General features: G+C 40.4%; 1 protein-coding gene across 2 annotated transcripts in view; it reads right to left on the reverse strand.

Annotated features, from left to right (window-relative positions):
* The window catches only part of GRAMD4 (GRAM domain containing 4), a 143732-nt gene that overhangs the window by 31804 nt on the left and 88525 nt on the right, over positions 1 to 23403 (reverse strand). For both annotated transcript variants that reach the window (XM_039515366.1, XM_039515376.1), the window contains exon 4: positions 7272 to 7392. In XM_039515366.1, coding sequence (XP_039371300.1) covers positions 7272 to 7392 — 121 coding nt within the window. The remainder of the gene's footprint in view (positions 1 to 7271; positions 7393 to 23403) is intronic.

Below are 23403 nucleotides of genomic sequence, written 5' to 3' on the forward strand. Positions count from 1 at the left end.
AACTAGCCCGATGCAATGCTGCTCATCTGCACAGGATCAGCGTTCACCCCAGCTGCTGATCACTGTGGGCTGCAGCATATGCAGCACTGGGGAAGAGGAAGGATCCTGTAACAGGCAGAAGGCTCCTCAAGGGCATGATGCATCAGTCGGCCTGCTAGTCAGCTAGCAGCAATTAAGGGTTAATGGATCTCCCAAAGGCCCTGACCCTATTGTTGCATGGGGAGGAGGCTCCCTTCCATCCTCAAGTGGTGCACCACAAGATAAACCTATGCAAATCATAACATCCTCCAACCTGGACTAAACCCCACTACAGCCAAGGGAAGAACAACAGATATAATAGGGGCAAGCCACTGTGGAGATTAAGCAAAGATGTCCAGAATGAAATTTGAATTCAGTGTCTTAGCGAGGTAAGTGACTACAGTAAAAAAAGGATGTGAGGCAATGCTTCACAAGCCTCTATTATGCACAACCTAATTAAATTGCAAAGTTGATTTACAAGGACTGAGCAGGATTAGATCCAATACCACAGATTTGAAAGTTTCTAGGTCTTGCCAAATAACTGATCTTCAGACAGCCAAGTTATGTCACTACCTACCTGACCATAGGAAAGGGCAAAGAGACAAAAAATTATTTCTCTGTGAATATGAAAAGCAAAGAACTCGGCAACACAACACTATTCAGAAACAGAACTGAACACAGAAAACAACTGAAGGAGGGGCAGGTAATTTAGATCTCAGTTCCAAACATTTTTATATATTCTAATATTTTACAAACCTCCTCTATCCTAAACAATTCCCACAGCACTTTTATAGATTGAATATTGAGGAATAACTCAGTTTCTGAAATGCAGACTGCTAAAATTACCATTTAAAAAATGAAAGACAGTGATGTGCCGCCTCCTCCTCCCTGGGCCTTTTCCATGCTGCATGGCATTCCTCTTTCAGCATCAAGCAATTTAACTCTCCTTCAAACCCCTTCTGAAAAATCATTAATTTAGTTTTATTGCTTACTTACTACTTCTGCGCCTGTATTATCTACTTCTCTCGTCTTGCCCTATTTCTGTTTAACCCTTAGAGTCACTTGCTATGCAACATAACTCATTTTCTCCCTCAGCTCTTTCTCCCTACCCCCACTCTGTTTTACTTCCTGTTACAGACCTGCTCATGTTGCACTACACATGATGGTATTTGCAGAATCAGGCATTTATATTGTAAACGCTCTGTAGCACTTTTTTTAATCTATAAAGTAATAGATATTAATAATGCCACCAGCAACTTCTCCTACTGACGCTGAAATATCAGGTTTAGGTAGGCAAGATAATTATTTAAGCAAGTATTCTGGCAGAACACTGGGGTTCACACCTGCATTCTTATAAAGACGTACACAAAAGTGCCGCAGGAACCAATGGCCACAAGCAGTCAGGCCTGTGGCTTTGAGTCTTATTTGAAATAAGACACCATGAGCAACACAGTGCCATTTTTCGTCACACATTTCTGGGAAGGAGAAAGGATTTTAACTTATGATTTAAAATTAGTTCTGAATGCCAATATGAATAAGATTAATGCAACCTTGGGTGGTACTTTCTTGATAGGACTAACCTACCATCTGCTTGCCACTCACCCCTGCCCACTCCGAATCAGGTTATGAGATGATAGCCCATGGCAGCTTTGGTTGCATCTGGAGGGTGGGATGGGACAGAGACTGTAAAATTAATTGCTTCAGACAGATTCAGAGGGAGAAGTCATGAACTCCTTTGTTTCAGGCTTGTGCACTTGTAAAATAGTGGACCAAGTACTAGAACTGAGACACACTGAGTAAACAGGCTGGATTGGAGAGATCCTCTTCTCTGTAGCTCCTGAGCTGCTCCTTCAGCCAGGGAGATGCTGGGGCGCACTGGCTTAATCATTCTCCCCACAACTCCCATGCCATATGGAGATGGGCAGCATGGCACAAGCTTCCTAAATCCACTCCAAATCCAAATTTTAAAAAAAAATCACATCAGTTCTACTGCAACTAGGGACTCCCACCCAGAAAAAATGGTGAGAGGGGAAGGGCTAACCCACTCTAAGGGGTACCAGCATTCAGATTACAGTAAGTCATATGCTTACTCAACCTCAAATTACTTGTACTTGAATGCAAGGACTGACTAAGTTGATAAAAAGGCCACTATACCCAATAGAAATGCAGACTTTTTTTTTTAAATGGACTCATTTGTGCTTAAATATATTGCAATTAGGAAAGCATGAAACATCATTTATAGCTGTTCGCAAGTAGCAAATGACATGTAATATTACACAGTAGCAAAGTACAGGGTTACATGCTTCCATTCAGTTCTGAACCATGGGAAACACCCTGCAACAACGTCTAGATATTAGTAAGCATGAGTTTTATAGCTACATGCATGATGCATAAATTAAAAAGGAAACCTGACACCAGACATGCTGGTTATTTACTCCAACATTCTCAAAGTGCTACGCAAACCCAAGCGGTTTTTTTGGAAGCTGCATGACAATATCATTACAATTTTTGGAGAGAAAACAAAAAAAATTTAAAGCTTGGAGCCACTGTATACCCATTCCAACAGTACTGAGGTACTTCAGAATTAAATAAAGTGTACTTTGCCACAAAGTGCATCAGGTTGTGGACAAAAGACAGAGGTGGTCTTCAAAATGCCAGTATTCCAACATCAGCACTTCACTGGTGACATAACTGGCCTCCTGATGACTGCTACAGAAGCTCAGAGAAGCAGAGATTCTAGCCCTGCATTTCTTACTGCAAACACATTCAGGGGTAGGCTATAAGCATCCTCCAACCCTTGAAATATATTTATTTTAAAAGGGTGTAGATAGACAATGACACTATTTTTCTCAAACTGGGGCAGGAAAAGTGTCATTCAAATTGTGCCCATGCAAAGTAAAGGTTTCTGAACTTGGAGTGATCTTACGTACGGCAATCGTTGAGTTAAAAAAAAAAAGCTACATACATTCTGGATTTCACTCCTCTTGTTTGAATACATCCAACATTATTTATGCATGTTAAATTTACTTCTGAGGAATGATTAAAGATTTACATAAAATACACTGACTTTCCTTTCTCCCTCCCCACTAAACACTCCCACACTTGTAAACATATAGCACACTTTATGTAGCTAACATCCTATGCTTGTCGGTTCTTTGCCAACAAAAACAAAGGAAAGGATTCTCACACAGGAGATCCTGTCAACAAAACAATATTGGTCCATGTGTTTTTACGTATGAAGAGATGTTCCTGGAATGTTAAAAGGTTTCACAACAGATAAAAACATTCTCAAGAGTAGCTACTGTACATGCAACCTAGCACTAACTTGGGCAGATTAAAAATAAATAAAACAAGAAGTGCAGCCAACTGGATGTTTTGGAGATGAGTGTTCTGCACTGTCATGCAAAAGAGCCAGACAAGAATCTGTGATGTGGGTCCTGGTCTCTCATTTGCTAAACTGGCAGATCATTTATGCATCATTCCACTGGCAAAATAACGCAAGCTGCAGCTGCTGTACCAAAGTCTGGGCAGACCGAGTACATCCCTACAGAAAAGCCTCTATCTGGGTGACCCCATGTTCTCAAACAGTTCCTTCCCAAATACTGGATGTTGGTGTGGGCACCACAGCTGCAAAATCAAGAACAGTAGAGAAACACAGAAGAAAGAAGCCAGGTTTTTGACAAGACGGTCCTCTTAAGCATCCCTTTTCTTGCCTTCACTGAATTCTAGTTGCAACCTCTGTATTCGTTTCGGAGTACTTACAAGACCCACCAAAATTGTAGTATCTGAGCACCTCCCAACTGTTTAAAAATAGAAACAACAATCTCCTCTTCTTCTTACTCTATAGCTTGATTAGTTTTGGTTTTGTTTGGTTGTTCCCATTTGTACGCGAGACCTGCATTATGTGTCTGTGCGTGAAAATCTTTTAAGGTGTTTTAAAATACACTTTGTGTTACATGTAACTGATCAAAAAGGAATAAAAAAAGACACTTCATTCACTCAAGTGCAAGGCAGGTTAGAAAAAAGGCACCTTAAAATAACTGACATGAGCATAAACATGGAAACTTTCCCAGTGCTGTTGTCTTTTTGGTCTTGCACACATATGCATGCCTCACAAACAGAACAGAGGGCAGAACTGGTGAAACAGAAACAAATTTGGGGGTTCTGACAATTTGGAGTATCTATGTGCAACTTTTGAATTTTGTTTGATATTATGAACTCTATGGGTATGTCTACACTACCCGCTGGATCGGCGGGCAGCAATCGATCCAGTGGGGATCGATTTATCGCATCTAGTCTAGACGCGATAAATCGACCCCAAGCCCTCTCCCGTCGACTCCTGTACTCCAGCACCGCGAGAAGTGCAAACAGAGTCAACAGGGGAGCGGCAGCAGTCGACTCAAGGAATCAATCCTGAACCACTTAAAGGAGGGGACAGTGATCAGGAACAGTCAGCATGGATTCACCAAGGGCAAGTCATGCCTGACTAACCTAATTGCCTCTATGATATGATGAGATAACTGTGATGTGGAAGCAGGAAAGCATGTGCTTCTTCTGGACTTTTAGCTTTAGCAAAGCTTTTGATACTCCTATTCTCACTGCCCAGCAAGTTAAAGAAGTATGGGCTGATGAATGGAGGAGTTGGCAGCCGTATCATGGAGGAGTGCCCCAAGGGTCGGCCGCAATTGGTTTTATTATCATATCTACTAATCGATCTGAGAGGATGGGGACTGCACCCAAGTTTGTTTTTGAGATGACACTAAAACTGGAGAGGAGTGGCTACGCTGGAGGTAGGGAGGGAGGGAGGGGGACAGAGAGGAAAGAGGGATTAGAGAAAAAAAAAAAAATGATGAAAGATGAGGTTCACAAAGGACAGAGTCCTGCCTGCAAGAACTTAGGAACTCCCATGTTACAGAATGGCTGGGCAGCAGTTCTGCAGAAAAGGACCTAGAGGTTACGTGGATGAAAAGTGCCCTTGTTGCTAAGAGGCTAATGGCATTTTTTGGGTTATAAGGTAGGGGCAGCAGATCGAGATCAGGGATGTCCCCATTCCTCACTGGTGAGGCAGGCATTTGAGTAAGTGTGTCCAGTTTGGGTTTGTTTTTACAAAGAAGGACAAGATGTGGAAGAGGGAGAGAGAGGCAGGCAACCAAGGGGCTGGAGCATATGAGGAGAGGCTGAGGGAACTGGGATTGTTTAGCCTGCAGAAGAGAAGAATGAGGGGGGATGATAGCTGCTTTGATGACAGAACAAGGAGTAATGGGTCTCAAGTTGCAGAGGGGAGGTTTAGGTTGACATTAGGAAAAACTTTTTTCACAGTAGTGTGTGGAAGAAAAGGGAATGGAGGGGAGGGGGGGTGGTCTCCTTCCTTTTCCTTAGAGGGTTTTCAGGCAGGGTTGGGTTTGGTCCTGCTTTGAGCAGGGGGTTGGACTAGATGACCTCCTGAGGTCCCTTCCAACCCTGAGATTCTATGACTCACTGCAGTGAAGACACCACGGTAAGTCAATCTAAATACGTCAACTTCAGCTACGTTATTCTCATAGCTGAAGTTGCGTAACTTAGATCGTTCCCTCCCCCTAGTGTAAACCAGGACTATGTATCTATATCAAACTACAAACCCCATTTTGACTGTAAGGCTGGTCTGTGCCTTCTCTGCCTTTTTACCTCCATCTTGATCTGAAATTCCAATGGGTGGTAACACAAGGATTACCGTGGTCTTCTATTTAAATGGAGGCACTCTACTTCAGTGAGCTGGCTATCATCAAGAAGAACCAGTCCACCCAAGATGGGCTGGAAATCAGACAACTGATCGCCTGACTATGGGTTTGAGGCTAAACAGCATGTCACCTGATAAAGGGGGCTGGAAGTCATGGAAAGAAGGAAAGTACCAGCCATTTTACAGAGGGAGAACGAGAAGGAAACTGGCTACTGGAGTAAGAGCTGACTCCATGTTCCGAGGAGAAGACGTAAGCAAGACCTGGAACCCTGAAAAGACACTAATCCTGACCCCAAAGAACATTTACGGTAGTGAGGAAACTGAGGCAGGGAATAGTGTTCAAGCATTTGTTTTTATCTAGATCTATATATACACACTTCTTGTGTGTGTGTGTGTATATATATATATATATATATATATTTGTTTTTATCTAGATCTATATATACACACTCTTGTGAAGAGCTACTGGAGTTTCTTGGGGGGTCAGTACTGGCCCGGGGGGCTTAGGGTAGCTGGGCCACGGGGCCCCACTTCCAAAAGGGGTATCAGACAGTTTGGCATACAAGATGTGTGCCAGAGAGTGTGGACCAGAGACAGTGCTGGAGCCTACCCAGACCAAGGGAAGCTTAAAAATTACATAAGCCCAGCATGTGGGTCCAGCAGCCTGGTGAGTGTCCAGTAGCAGGAGCTCAACCAGGACTGTGACAGGGATCATGTTAGATCATCAGCTGAACACAAGCTTCCAGTGAAACGCTGTGGACAAAAGGACTAATGCAATCCTAGCATTCATAAACAGGAGAATTTTAAGTAGGAATAGTGGGGCTTACATTACATCTGTATTTGGCACTATGTCCATTTTCAGTATCCACAATTCAAGAAGAATATTGAAAAATTGGAGAGGGTTCAGAGAAGAGCCAGGAAAACGATTAAAGGATTGGAAAAAGTGTCTTATACTGAAAGACTCAAGCTAAACAGATTGAGCTCCTGAAAAGACATTTAAGGATTGCGACTTAATCAGTCTGCAAGTACCTACATAGGGAATAGAAATTTGATAGAGAGCTCTTTAATGTAACAGACAAAGGTATAACAAGACCCAGTGGCTAGAAGTTGAAGCTAGACAAATTCAGACTGGAAATAAGGCATTAAAGGTGGGGGGGAGGAGGAAACCGGGCGGAAGGGTTATTAACCAATGAAACAATTTACCAACTTATTCCAATGGTTGCAGTGGATTCTCCATTACTGGACATTTGAAATCAAGATTAGATGTTTTTCTAAAAAAAACCACGTTCTAGTTCAAAGGAATTAATTCAAGGAAGTTCTACGGCCTGTGTTATGCATGAGGTCAGATTAGATAATCACAACAGTCCCTTCTGGACTTTTTAATCCATCAATTCTGACTTCCCTGTTCTCCCTAGGGAAATCCTGGGTGAATAAACAAGCATGAGTTTTTTAAAAGTTTCTCTGTAACTCTTCACTCTGTGTCACCCAGATAGTTTATCTGACACTTGAGTACACTTTATGTAGTGATTTCTCTTACCTTGTTTTAAGTATTTCATTGACCTTTTGTTCCAGTTCCAATCTTCTCTGCCGTTCTTTTTCTAGTTCTTGTTTTAAGGTTTCAGCGTTTGTTTCTTCTCTGAGCTTCCTGAGCTCTTCCTCTGTTAAGAAAGGAAGGAAGAAAAGTTTAATTACTCTGAAGTGTTAAGAAATTTTTAAAAAAGCAACCCATGAAAACAAATGAGTAACCAAATGGACTGCTTTACATGCATGTCTATGCAAATATATTGTCCAGCAAAACAGAAAAACCATTTTATATATAGTATTTTGTTATTACTGTTGAATATGCTCCTCTTCATAAAAAGGAAGTCTATTTTTCAGCATATCCATATGCACCATGGAAGGGTAACATTGGTTAACAATTATTTTAAAAAGGACTGGGTTAATTACAATGCATTTGTAAAACAGTTAAAATAGTAAAAAAAGAAATTTGAAATAAACTTGAGGCGTAAGCTATCAGTACCCAATACAGTTTTCTAGATTGGATCCCAGGAACAGGCAAGTTTCTCAAGTGATAGAAGTGTTCTTCACATTAAGATACAGCACAGGAAATACAAGGCAATTTTTTAATTTTCCCTTTACATTAGATACAGGTCCAAACCAAAACCCTAAATCTGAGCACTTTTAAATCTGGGTAAGTTTTTAATATAAACTTTGCTACTCAGGCCCATTCCTACCCAAGATGTAGGTTAAATTTTTATAGTCAATAGGGTATTATGATACAGGCTTTTCTTAAAAGACTGTTGTGTTGAATCAACCAGTACAACCAATGAAAAGCCTGCTTAATTACTAATTAATCTTGCAGTTTCGGGGGCTGGAGAATTTACTGATAGTATCCTTTTCACAACTCCACATTAGTCTCCAATGAAGGAAAGGATTCAATGTCACTTCCAGCACATCACTCTGAACAGATGCACGAAGGCATGAAACAAAACAAGACAGGAAGTCTAACTTTCATTTTTTAAAAATTAATGACTCTGCTCAGTATTTTGTTGCCTTTTTTTTTAAATTGCTTTGACAATAAGCAGCAGAACAACTGTAATGTCTCAAACTCAAAGCAAACCCGACAAGGGAAACTAGCTAATCCTGCTATCTCCACAGAAACAGATCTATGCTATAAGTTATTTCATATAAACTAACACCACATGCTTATAATATGTCCTGGCCTCTGGCTAGCTGTTCTGTGCCTATTCATATCGCTTCTTGTAAGTCTGTGCTAATCAGAGGGTTGTGCAATTTGCAAGAATATTTTAATATATTTTAAGTGACTTGGTGGCCAATAGAGAGATGTTCTGTCCACTCTCCACTTCCCTCGACTCTCTGAATACATACTAAATGTTTACAATACATTTGGGGTAAAATAAGTGACTGATAATAGGATACAGCTCCATTTATTGCTAGATTACTGGTTCAATTTCCACCCATGTCTGTAGAGAATAAACGTTATTAACATACCACTGATGTCCTGTAAGGAGTCCCTGCAAAAAGAAGGTCAAGTATTGAATGAGCATGGAAACTAAGCCACCCTCAAACCCGTAAAGGAGTTTCCTCCATGTCAGTGTTGTGGCACATTAGGGAAAGAAGAGGGAGGAGACTCTGGCAGCTATTGCATGTACTATATCTATTTTGTGGATAAAACAAAACAGTTTCAGTGTAACAGTCAATGAGCCAGGTGTGACAATTCAGAGTAGTTAAAAGTTAGTGAAATATTGCAACAAAATATCAGGTGAAGTTTGAGTGCTGGGTAAGAATATAATGGGCCAGAGGGAATGAAATATACAGATTCTTCATTGTAATGTTAATGTTAGAGGAAATTATTTTACAGTATATATGTACACAGCAGAATGACTAAGTGGTGCATATAAACCTCAATCACCATGAAAGATTGTTGCTTAGACCCTATTCCCATTCCACAGTTTGTTTTCATTGATTCAGTCATAGAAAATTAATTTGAAAAAAGTCAAGCATTTTAAAATTATACATGTTGCCTGAATCATCACACTATGTATAACTTATGAGTTCTGGTTGATATTATAAAGTTATTATGAAACTACTGTACCATCAAATGCATAAATATAGATGTGGTACCAACCAGGGGGGGATTCTGTGTCAAAAAATTACAAATCCTGAAAATTGTATTTGTCAAAACAATACATTATAATTACTCCAGTTTCAATTGTTTTGGCAAGTTATTTAAACTACAATACAGAAAAAAGTCACGAATAACTATTGAGCATTTCCTAAATACAGTATATGAAAGTTAAGTTACAAACACTTGGTAACTAATACCCTGGATTTAAATTACATTACAGAACACGAACCAGCAAAGAAAAAAAATAGAATGTCATTTTAAACTGCTCAGACTTTCACACATGAAAGTCATACAATTTTGCTAATCATTGTCCTGAACCTGGCTGTGTACTTTGGGAAGTGCTTGGTTCTGACTGTCCTGAAATTTTATTGACTGCTTGGTAAACGTTTTATTTGCCCTCAAAGTCTTTTTTTTTAAATGGGTAAGTAAAGTAAATCCTGAGCTGTAATCTAACCCCACTGTGCCACTTTGGCACAGGAAAAAAAGTGAGAAAGCACCTAGATCTGCCTAGTTGATTCCTTGACTGTCATTTATAAGGCTTTACCTCACTCTGACAATGTAGGGGCCTTAAAGGTTTTACAGAATGGGAACAATTAACTAACAATAGGAACATTAACAATGCTACTACGCTGGCAGGCTGCTACACTTCTGCCTCAAGGAATGAGATCAACTAAGCATCAACAGCAACATTAACAAAACATGTTGTTGGCTTTTTTCTTTTTTTGGTTTTTCTTACAAAAGCTATTTTCTTGAATTTCAAAACAATCATTTTTCAGTAACATGATACTACTATTTAATTGAGTGGTTTTTTTTGATTCTCAAGAAGTTATAGGCATATTACTAGGCAGGCAGACTGCTCCATTTCTGTCTCGGGGACAGAGTCTTGCTCTTGCATAATAAAAAGACCTAGCTCCCTCCACTCCTGGCAAGCCGCATTAGCCCCGCCCCATTATGATAATTAACATTTCCCCCACAGGCACATCCAGCGCCCCACTACCTTCAGTGATTTGCCCCTCTGAGGCTGCTCCAGGCATGCTGGAACAGATGCGCTGCTTGGACTGCTGGGGAAGAAGCACATGTCCCCCTGCAGATTTCTTTTGCCTTTTTCTACACAGGGGGGCACAGAAATATGCAGACTGGGGTGCAGAACTCTGTCAGGAATAATGGAGTCTGCCATCTGCTGTCAGGGCTGTAGCATGTCCCTCCCAGATCAGGTGCAACGGTGGCTTGATGGATCTATCGTTTTTGGTCACCTATTCAAGTAGAAGCACCTTGGGACAATGGGTTGGCTGATGCCAAGGGAAATCAGTTCAGTGAAGTTTCTTTGCAGGGGGCCATAAAAGTGGAGAGTGAAAAACCCTCAGCAGCAAAATAAAGAAACCAGGTGTTGTTGCTGGGACATGTAAACTGGAGAGAGCCAGATGCACAGGAAATTTGGAAAGGAGAGAAGGGAATGCTTTCATAGCAGAGGGTCCTGCTTAACTGCAGGACCAGCCAGGAAAGAAGAGTGCTAGCTGACTTTGAGAGGAGGACTCCATATTGCTGAAGAGAAGGATCCAGGACCTCTCAGAGGTCTCTGCTCTCAATCCAAAGGACTCTTCAGAATAGTGACAAAACTGAGGCAGAGAAATGTGTACAAGTGTGTTTATTATTTTGTCTAGATTTGTATTTCTTGTAATATCTAAGTAGAGTGATTGTGTTTAGAATCCTATGCAAAAGATGTCTGGGTGTCTGCTGGCCTTCACTTTCACATGGCCCTGAAGAATTAAACTGTAAACCCAGGGCACCCTCTCAGCTGGAGTTCTGGGAGAGCATGTGCTTAGGCTATGGGCAGAGTCTGATGTTGGACTGCAGGGTCTCATCTCTCAGAAGATAGTGCCACACTGATCAAGAGTATGCCTAGACAGGCCAACCAGGGGCAGTGCCTGGACTTTGTTCAGACTCAGCAGGTTTAAAGCACAAAGCCCACTTTGCTGGGCCCCCAAACACAACCCCCTGGTGAGTGTCCAGCCAGGAGGGGCTCTACCACTGCTGTGTATGACAGTTAGCAAATTCCTGAATAAAGGTTTCATGTGGAACCTTAATTCTGCTCCCTCGTGCATTCATCCTATACACTGAATGAGACAGGGGTCCTATGGGAAAAAATAATATGTGATCATCATATTTAAGATTGTACAATAAAGCATATGGACAATGGCAAAATTAAGATCGCAAGGACAACCATAAATCTGACATTTCCTAACTTTCAAGCTCATAATTTTGGAACTGAAATAATGTTCCTTTAATGTAGACTTTTAGAATGTGATTTCTTAGGTTTTTGGGGAAGGTTTTTTTTTTTAAAGGAAAACAATGGTAAAAACAGCCTCCATATGAGAGTAGTTTGAACTCTGGACATTCAAAACTGCAGCGTATAACTAACTACATTAGGTAGCATCAGTAGAAGACAGTTATCCCACAAGGGAAGCAGAAAGGGACCATGCACTGGTCCCGGAATATGCTGGTGTTGAAGACACCTCTTCCCAATTTCCCACCAATACAGCTGCTTTGGGAGCAATAGCAGACACTCCCAATGCAATGTCTGCTACTGCTACTTTTGACAGCAGTGTAGGTCTGGCTCTTTAGAACGTTCACGTGCAGTTAGCTTGGCATGCTTACAAATCTTGCTAAGTAACTGAAGAGTAAGTGGCAGTTTTCAATGGTTTATAACTCAGCCAAATCTGAACAGAATTTAATGGGACAAAAAAACAGATATGTCTCTAGCTCCAGGACTTTGTCCCTGCAGAATTTCAAAGGTCTACTGCAGACAATGGAGTTGTTAGAGCTACTCAAAAAAAGTCCACAAGAATCTTTTACAGGGGAAAATTCTTCAGGGTACATCAGCAACTTGTCTGTAAAGTATTACAAATGGGTGAATCTTACTGCACCCTCAACAGATGACAAAAACTTGAATTAGTACCTGAAACTCAGCCCCACCCTTCCTATGATTTGATCTTAAAGTTAAACACCCCCACTCCTCCTTCCCAGATTACAGACACATGCCGTAAACCTCTGTCTAAATTGGCTTTTACTACAGTTTCCCTCCAGGACCTTCTGTGTTGTAGCTCCTTACTTCCCTCTGGCCCAAAGATACACTCCCACACACTTTATATACTGGACCTACCTACCAGCATAATTCTTCAGTAATTACAACGTACAGTTTTAGCACCACCATCAAAGGTGATTTTAGAAAAGCGCCCTGCAATTTTTTCTGTAACAGGGTCATATCTCATTCTATTACAAAGCCTTGGGTACTGTATAAATAAAAATTATTTTTAAAAGGTCATTAAAACAATGAAGGGAAGTCATATGAACAAGTTTATATGATAAGATTTAAGTACAATTACCTTTAGGCTAGATAAGCATGTAGTACAATACACCCTAATAGCAGAAACCAGCAGCAGTAGGATGAGATTCCAAAACAACTTTTGGATGCAAGATGAGATTCCAGAATAAATTTGGGGTCTTCAGTTTTTCCAAAGCATCCCCCCAACTCCACCACTGCCTCTCATTAATACAATAGCCAAATTATGTATGCCTTAGTCTAGAACTTCATATGGAAAATTTGTCTGCATCAGGATTTTTTGTCTGCATGGTAACATCTTGATGCCAGAAGAAAATTTCTAGAAGTTGGAATAATACAAAAGGCATTTAGGTCAGTCAGACATCTATAGCTCTGTGCAGATAAGGCACATTTCAGTGTTTTCCTTATCAAATATCCTTTGATGACACCAGTTAGCTGTAAGACCACCTTTTCATTAGATTGCCAAAAATTAAAATAGTAACATACTACATTAGAGATTGGGAAGACTCATTATGGCAGTAAACTAGATTTCTAATCTCATCACAAATGCACACACAGTAAGGATAGTCTTCTCTTAATACCGATCATAAACTGCTGCAGTATCTATTGTGCCTTTTACCAGATAATCTATGTAGCAGCATTGCTTGCTAAATATAGAGGTATGTGACACATTCATAGACCAGGTGCCAGCTCATTCCAAGGTCACTGAGCCTCACTGAACACTGACAAATGCATAGCTGGAAACCAGTCATGCTCGCTTGTATCCTAGTGTTGTTAATAGATAGAGTTGTAAGAATGTGTTTAGTGTTTAGACATTATGAAATGCTTGACCGATGCTGCATGTAGTAATCTTATTTATAATATCTGTATCCCACATTATAGGGTAATATTTAAGTGTTTGCTCTGTAACTAAAAATATTTGATAAGACAATAAACCGCACAGTCAGGAGAGAAGCATTATTAAGTGTGAAATACTAGTTTACCACAACATGTGTCATCTCCTCCCCAACAAAAGAAGGCCTATAGACCCAGGCCAAACCATTGTGGAACATCAGTGGACAAAACACTTTGTTGATTGCTTCCACCCACACCCATGAAGAGGGTATGTGCATAAGCCCTGATCCCATCACAGCTTGAACACTGGGAGAAGGGAATAAAAATGAACAGTGGCCTGTTCAGGAAGATGCAGGCAGGACTTTTTTTCAGAGAGAGATGTGCAGAATGACTGTGGAGTGTGCTTTTGGGCGTTTAAGGCTGCGCTGGAGATGTTTTGTAAGCTCATAATATTTGTGAAGGGAAGGTGAAACATTCAGTGAGAGCATGACCACGGATGCCTTGAGGGAAGAATTTGAGGCTGAAAGCAACATTACACTGTTATTCTATTATCCATAATAATAATATGATTTGCAGTGCCTCTTTCTTTACTGGGCTAGTGTTCTTCATCTTCTGCTATAATAAAGACTTTCAAAGCCAAGAAGAATTTTTTTGAAAAAAAAAAAAAACTTCAGACAGACAGACAGACAACATTTCATTAACACAAGATTTGCATATGCCATGTCTGGATTGCTGTTTAATGAATCCTGCACTTCATGAGTGAAGATGCAGATGCAGGGGATCTCTTATCTCCTCTCTTCTTCAAAGAGTCTCCCCAACATTTTCACAGGACTTGGAAGATGAGGCATGGTTACCTGTAACCTGTAACTGATTAACTGATTGCACTCCACCTGGCTGCAGCAAACAATTTTTAAATTTCCCTGTTAAAGAGAAATTGTTATCACTATATTGCTTGGAATTCAAAGAGGGTCATTTCTAAGCATAAGCAAGGGATCCCTAAGCTGCTTCGCTTGGGTTAGCCACAAAAAACATATAGAGAGCTTGTATGCAGTGTTGTGGTATCCTTGTCAGTCCCAGTATATGAAACAAGGTGGGTGAAATATATTTTACTAGACCAACCTTTGTTGGTGAGAGATGTATGCTTTCAAGATTACACAGAGCTCTTCTTCATGTCTAGGAAATATACTCAGATTGTTACAGTTAGATACAAAGTGGGCTTGTATATTATAGCAGCTACTATTATCTTTTGAAACCTAAGACTAACTCATTTGTGTGTGTATGGTTACCTACATTAACTTTGTAAATAACGAGTTCCTTTCCTAGTTAATAAATCTTTAGTAATTTTTTTAAAACAGAATTGGCTATAAAGTGCAGACTTTAGAGAGAGATGTTCAGTGCAATTAACCTGGGGGTAAGTGACTGGTCTTTGGGCCTCAGAGTAATTGAATATTATTGTGATTTTTGGTGTAATGGACCCTCTATCACAAAGGCAGGACTGCCGAGGTGGCAAGATACAGCAGAATACCCAAGGGGACTGTGTGATTCCATGTTAAGGCTGTTGTAGTGCCTGTGGAGTTCACACATATCACTTGGCTGGTGAAATCTAATTACAGAACATAAAACCAATTTGGGGTTTGTGCCATGCTTCATGACAGTCTAAGTTGGCACCCACATTCATGAGCAACTCCAGGCAGCCTGACAGTACCTCTGTGTGTGACAGTACCTCAAATTTCAGTGCAGTGCTGGAGTACAGCCCATAAGGCAAGATTTATGTTTACCAACGCAGTACAGTATCAGGCACTGTATTATATGGACTTTGAGGACAATGAGTTGAATAAAAGTGGCAATGGAAAGTTTAAATATATCCTCTCTTTATAGACAGTTAAACACTGGTGTTTCCCAGTGTAAGCTTAAGACAGAAATAGTTCCTCTGTGTCTGTGTTAATTATGGCAAATCCGCTATGACTCCCTGAATACTATTTCAGTTCAAGCATGTTGTGTAATTGGTACAGACTAACACACTAAATCCCAGTCACACACTGGGAAACTGGATCTGTCAGCAACACTGGCAGTGCCAGACACTGTAAAATAATTTTAACAAGTACTTACTACCATTGCCAGGTTTGTTTTTTCCCGTAACGCTAACATTTAAAAACTTTTTCAAGAGGTCAGACATATGGTACTGCTTGCAGAAAGTCAGCATCTGGCTGACAGAGTTCAGACTAGGATTTTCAACATATTAACTACCAGGCTTGTTCCTTTTTTTGATACAGATTTCAATCAAAGCCAGTATCCCCAACATAGTGATAAAAATAAACTATAAACTAACATATTTACGTTTTTAGTCAACCAGAGAGATCAATATCCCATTACCCCTACCTCCTGTGGTGTATCCAATTGCTCAAACATTCAGAGGAAAGCTCATTTTCTGCCTGAGGGGAAAACACAGATGAAAGCCTAAAGCAGCAGTGCCATTGCTTGTCATTTTTTAATTCACACTATTTAGCAGCTAGATGTGCCAAAAGAAAAAATTTCCATTAAAAAAAATCCCTGAGTTGTTTTTTTGTCTCCTACCACCACTCTACCATGGACAAAGGGTTTCCTCTACTAAAAGCAGGAAAGCTTACAATTCCTTAAACGTGGGAATGAGTTTGTCCACTTTCAATATATGTTGTTCAAATAAAAAATCTGGCAAAATATTTTCTAGCAGTGATCTGCCTGGGAACCACAGTATACTACCAAAACCTGAGGACAAGGGTATGGAGAAGGGTAATCCAGCGTCCTTAGATTTTCAGAAAGCCTTTGACAAGGTCCTTCAAAGGCTCTTAAGCAAAGCAAGCTGCCATGGGATAAAAGGGAATGTCCTCTCATGGATCAGAACTGGTTAAAAGATAGTAAACAATGGGTAGATATAAATAGTCAGTTTTCAGAATGGAGAGAGATAAATAGCAGTGTCCCCCAAGGGTCTGTACTGGTACCAGTACTGTTCAATACATTATACACGATCTGGAAAAGGGCGGTTAACAGTGACGTGGCCAAATTTGCAGATGATACAAAACTACTCAGGAGAGTTACGTCCAAAGCAGACTGCGAAAAGCTACAAAGGGATCTCACAAAACTGGGTGACTGGACAACAAAATGGCACATGAAATTCAATGTTGACAAATGCAAAGTAATGCACACTGGAAAACATAATCCCAACTACATATATAAAATGATGAGGTCTAAATTAGCTGCTACCACTCAAGAAAGATCTTGGAATCATTGTGGATAGTTCTCTGAAAACATCCACTCAATGTGCAGCGGCAGTCAAAAAAGCTAATAGAATGTTGGGAATCATTAGGAAGGGATAGAAAATAACTAGGGCCCTACCAAATTCATGGTCCATTTTGGTTAATTTTATGGTCATAGGAATTTTTAAATTGTAAATTTCATGATTTCAGCAATTTAAATATGAAATTTCACAGTTTTGTAATTATAGGGGTACTGACCCAAAAAGGAGTTGGGGGGAGTCACAAGGTTATTGTAGGAGGGGTTGGGGTACTGCTCCCCTTACTTCTGTGCTGCTCCTGGCAGCAGCACTGCCTTCAGAGCTGGGCACCCGGCCAACAGCCACCGCTCTCCAGCAGCCCAGCTCTGAAGGCAGTGCTGAAGTAAGGGTGGCAATACTGCAACCCTCCTGAAACTCCCTTTTGGGTCAGGACCCCCATTTGAGAAACACTGGTCTTCCCCATGAAATCTGTATAGTATAGGGTAAAAGCACACAAAACACCAGATTTTGTGGTCCATGATGCATTTTTCATGGCCGTGAATTTGGTAGGGGCCTAATAAGACAGAAAATATCATATTGCCTCTATATAAATCCATGGTATGTCCACATCTTGAATACTGCATGCAGATCTGGTAGCCCCATCTCAAAACAAGATATATTGGAATTGGAAAAGGTACAGAAAAGGGAAAAAATGATTAGGGGTATGGAACAGCTTCCTTATGAGGAGAGATTAAGAAGATTGGGACTTTTCAGTTTAGAAATGAGACGACTAAAGGGGGATATGATAGAGGTATATAAAATACTAAGTAGTGTGGAGAAAGTAAATAAGGATGTGTTATTTACTCCTTCTCATAACACAAGAGCTAGGAGTCACCAAATGAAATTAGTAGGCAGCAGGTTTAAAACAAACAAAAGGAAGCATTTCTTCACGCAGCGCACAGTCAACCTGCGGAACTCTTTGCCAGAGGATGTTGTGAAGGCCAAGACTATAACAGGGTTCCAAAAAGAACTAGATAGGTCCATGGAGGACAGGTCCATCAATGGCTATTAGCGACGATGGGAAGGGATGCAATAGCATGCGAGTGTCCCTGAAGCTGGGAATGGGTGACAGGGGATGGATCAATTGATGATTACCTGTTCTGTTCATTCCCTCTGACGCAACCTGGAATTCGCCACTGTTGGAAGACAGGATACTGGGCTAGATGGACCGTTGGTCTGACCCAGCAGGGCCGTTAAGTTCTTAACATACTACAAACAAGAGCCTGTGTAAGTGGGGCATCGCCCTCTGCAGCAAGATCTCACACAAATGACAGTTTCCTACTTGCATGCGTAGTATTAAACTAATCCTCTCTTTACCCCATCTAGCTCCTGCTACATATAGCAACTGTCTCCCAAAACAATACTCTAGGATCTTCATTTTCTCTATTACCTGTTCCCCTGGTTTCTTTACTAACTCTTAGCTTCATGCCTTTTCATGTTTGATGGCTATGCTTAGAACTGACCCTCCCCTCTCCTACTCTCCCACCTCCGCACCCCAATTCGTATGTGCCTTGGCATTTTATGGCAGGCCTGAGAAACAATTTCCACCTCTCTCCTCCCTTGCCTCCAAAATGTAACCAATTCCTGTCCACCATCATGCACAAGCACTACCAAGATGAGGCTGTGAGAGACTCCAAACTTGTCTAGCTCACTTCACATAAAAATCCTGCTTCTTACCCCTGGAGGAACTTTGCTACAAACTGAAGCTCTGAACAAAAGGACTGAGTGACCCATCCAAGCTGTGGATGTATTCCAGGCTTGACCTAAGCCAGCAGTTTATTCCATCACTGCTACAAGCCTGAATCAAGAACTTTGCCATTACTGTATGTAATTGATTCCTTTAACCAATTTTAACTCGCCCTTCCTTCTTTTTATAAATAAACCTTTAGATTTTATATACTAAGGGATTGGCATCAGCATGATTTTTGGGTAAGATCTAAGTTATATATTAACCTGGATGTGTGGCTGGCCCTTTGGGATCAGAACCACCTATTATTTGATGAGACTGGTTGAGAAGAACCACTCATCTCTGAATCCAGTGTTTTTGGTGGCGATATAAGAACTGGAATGCCTGAGGAAACTGCCTTTATGTTCTCTTGTTAACCAGTGTGGTGAAACAGAAGTTTACTTTTGTGGCTGGTTTGGTACATCTTATAAAAGAATAATTACCAGTTTTGTGTTGCATTTGTCCTATTTCTCAGCAGTTCATTCTGAATTTTGCATCCTCGGTGTGACCCACTCAGGCACGGTTACACATGCACACACACTTTAGGTCCCTACACTCTACGTACTCTGCTGCTAAATTGGAGCCAAGGTACTTATTTTCTTTTGAGCCTAGCAATCACTGCATAATTTCAATGCTATCCTTACACGGAAGTAGGCTAGGAATACACACACATACACGTGTACCCGGAGATTTTCCTTTACATTTACAGCTCCCTTAAATCAAAGAGGCCCATGACTGTGGACTTTGCAGGGCACAAAGACCAATTCTGGCACCAAAAAACCTTCCTCCTCCAAATCCTTCCTTAAAACTTACTTTGGGGAAGTTTTCCTAAATTGACCTTTTTGTACCCCCACCATGCCACTTTGCTTTTGTATTGCTGCCTCACGTCTATGTTTGAGTTAAATTATAAACCTCTCGGGACAGGAACTTTCTGACTTTGGCCAAACTTGTTGCTTTGGGGGTGGGCTTGGGGAAGAGAGGGGTTGTTTGTTTGAAGGATGCATAAAGTTACTCTTAAATCTATATTTAGATACCCAGATGAGTGATGAGTAAACATGGATCTCGCCCTACATGTTTTTGTGTAAATGTGTATACTTACAGCAGGCTAAATACTGCATGCATCATTCTCTTCCTGCTTATGAGCCACTTGAGCTATCCCTATACACAGCACAAAACAAAGGTGACACTACAGTGTTGCATGGATAATGAATGCTATATAAAACTGTTGCAATTCCCAACGTACTGGTGTCTGCAACAGCTTCCCCGTTCTTACTTGGGTGAGAGTCCGAATGAAAACAGAATTAAGAACATAAAGTCTTTTTTCACTAAGGGCCTTTTCCCTCAACTCATTCATCATCCAAATAAGTCAAACCATGCTAGTTTGTTTAAAATGCACTAGTATTAATTTTTCAATCAAAAGTCAGTTTTCAGGGCACATATAATCAAAGTAACGAGTGTCAGATTCATTCCTACTTCCTAGAATCATTTAAAATTGAGTTATAATAAATATATTGTACAGAAAATTCTCATGGTTTGTTCTATTGAGCTGTCATGAATAGCATCCTACATTCAAGATCTAATCGTAATTGTACATATTAATTTACAGGAATAATGTCTTAGTGACAATGTACTTTAATTTCAAATATCATGTGTGTTTAACAAGACTCAGTTTGGTGAGTTGCCAAGCACTGGAGAGATGCAGTGTTGGAAAATACTGGATTTTGCAATCTGAAATGGAAACCCAGACCTGAAGAAGAGCTATGTATCAGCTTGAAAGCTTGTCTCTATCACCAACAGATGCTGATCCAATAAAAGATATTACAACACCCACCTTGTCTCTCCAAGCACTGCAGAGTCAAAAGATAATTTAGGTCAGTATATCCTGTGTCATTATGATTGGTTTATTAAGAGACATTTATCTGGTGTAAACTTCAACAGAAGAAAGAAATCCACACATAATGCAAGTTAAATAGGTGGCAAATGTGAAAGACCTCAAGCAATGTGTGCTTAGACATAATAAACATGCCTACCTAGAAAAGATGACAATCAGACCTACCACTGCAGTCAAAATTTGCTACCTGTGCACAGGAAGAGGAAGAAACAAGGAGTGAAGGGAAGAAGAACGGCCTGCCTGAAGAACTTGAGTGTGGTTTTTCAATAAATGGGCATGACTATTATTTTTTGAAGATGGTCACTTCCTTCTTTTGCCACTTCTGCATGCAATAACCTGTCTCTCAGTGTGTATCTTATTCTTAGTTATTGTGAACTACTTAACTTTCTAAAATACATAGTTAGTCCTCAGAACTAGTCAGACTTGTTTGTAGTGAGAAAAGAGGAATTGCTCTTCACCTCATTCAGATTTCCTCTGAAATGCAATTGCGAATGATAGGAAAGGGACATTATTAGCTTTTCTGTCTGAAGTTTGACACCCACTAGTTTAAGGATGGGAATAGTAAGGTATTCAGAAACTAAGGTGGATAAGGGCCATGAATAGGGCACAGAACCTTATAGGTAGTAACAAAAATACCTGAAGTCACTATACACAAAAGATTAGAGAGAAAATATTTCTTTGCTAGTTTTGTTTACTTCATGCATTTGGCAGCACTTGTGTATTGTCAATTTAATGGATTCCCATGTGCAGGCAGGGTCTTTTACACAGTAACTAGTGAGAGAAGCATTTAAGAATAGGAAAACATGATTTGGTTACAGCCATAAATATTGGCAGGGGGGACTCAGTGGCAGGTGCTGTACCTGAAACTACATTTAGATTTTTTTTTAAGTGATTAGATATCAAGTGCCCCTTTAAAATGCATTTAACATTTTTCTTCTTTAATATCTGCATTTCCTCCTCCCTACCAATCCTCTCCTCTACCAAACAAATAGTTTAAACTATTTCCATACTATGGAAAGTATGGGTGAATCTGACATTTGTAGAGACAGACAAGGTGGTGAGGTAATATCTTTTATTGGAACAACTTCTGTTGGTGAGAGAAGCTTTCAAGCTTACACAGAGCTCTTCTATGACTTAACTGGTATTTTCCAACTCAAGCTGATGCAGGGTTCACTCACATGCAGGACTCACTTCAGAAGTGGTAAAAGGAGGAAGTGACCTGCTACTTTAAAAATAATGGTCATGTCCATCTACTGAAAAAAACACACAACATCCTCAGTCAGGCAATCCTCCTTCCCTCTCACCCACGCCCCCTTATTTCTGCCACTTCCCTATGCCTGAATTTGCTTTTCTAGAGGCCTGTCACTGACAAGAAACAGTTTCTGTTGAGAAATTTTCAGTCTTACTATGTGTCTAGTTCTCCATCTCCTTTTCTAACTACAGTCATTTATCAAACCCTATCCTAAAATCCTACAAACAAGCTATTGTGCTTTCCAGAGTTTCCAAAGGGGCACTTTCAGGTCAGTTTTTGGCCCACAGCGATACAATTAAAAAAAAAAAATCAGACAGCTTCATCCAGAGTCATAAACAAGGAATTGTATAGGGTCAGATCTACTTAAAAAATTCATCTCTTAGGTAAACTGATCTGGCCCCCTCCTTCATTGTTCATGCAGCTTCTGAATATCTTGTTTCCCTGCTCCCCACACGCCGATAGGCACTGATGCTGAGCTATCACCCACAAATATGATTTCCAGGGAAATAATTTCTCTATATAAGAAGTTACCAGATCCATCTAAAATCCTACCAACGAGCTGTTATACTTTCCATAGTATTGAAATATTCAGGATTGCCATTATGTTTTGCTTATGTGCATAACAATAGTTAAATCTTTTAGTATGCGAAGAGAATTTTGTTATTACAATCAACTTTTGGAACTGCACCTGCATTAGTTTCTTTTTCTTAAAAGTAAAAAAGTTTGCAGGTAAGTTTAAGAATTAAAATGGTGTCATTATGATATATATAAAATAATTACACTTAAGGTTTATGATAAAAGGTGCTGTGCATCTATATATAAACCTACAATGGTTCTGTACACCTTTCCTCCTATGTTCAATTTTAAATTGAATTGTAATGATTGTGACGGGTTTGGGCCCTTTGGGGTGTCAACTGATGTGCTGGGATGCCACTGAGTCAGCCTATTCTGCCAGCCTGGGTCACCTTTACCTGGCCTTGCTGGAATAGGCTCACAAGCCTCTTCCAGCCAAGCACACAGGCAGGGCCACATCCAGCTGCACAGAGAGACAGAGATCTGCTCTGGAAAGATTCAGCCTTAGGGGCTTGCCCCAACACCCTGGTGCCCACTCCCTTTGAGGGGTACAAACCCAAAGGTTTTATGAAATTCATCCCCTCAACTTCTTGCCCCTCCCCAGTTAGAAATTACATAAACTGGGTTATATTATGAACAAGAAATAAGTTTATTAACTACAAAAGGTGAATTGTAAGTGAATATAAGAGATGACAGAACAAAGCAGATTACTGACCAAATAAAGCAAAATACGCAAGCTAAGCTCAATATACTTAAAAAACAGGTTACAAAATGTAAATTCTCACCCTAAACGTTATTTTAGGCAGGTTGCAAACTTTCTGTGGTTCAGAGTTCCACTGGACCCTTGTCTCAATCTGGACTCCCTCCTTGCCTTCTGTTCAGACTGGACCCTTGTCTCAATCTGGACTCCCTCCTTGCCTTCTCTTCAGGTGACTTTAGCAGTCTCTCTTTTTAGGCAGACAGGCCAGGCAGAAGAGGAATCCCATTTGCCTTCCTCTCACCCTTAAATAGGACTTACACAAGGCGGGGAATCCTTTGTTTCCCAAGCTTGATCCCCCTTCCATTCCAGTTGAAAGTTACAAGAAGTCCCAGGT

The sequence above is a fragment of the Mauremys reevesii genome, linkage group 1 (genome assembly GCF_016161935.1).
Source record: "Mauremys reevesii isolate NIE-2019 linkage group 1, ASM1616193v1, whole genome shotgun sequence".
Lineage (NCBI taxonomy): Eukaryota > Metazoa > Chordata > Testudines > Geoemydidae > Mauremys > Mauremys reevesii.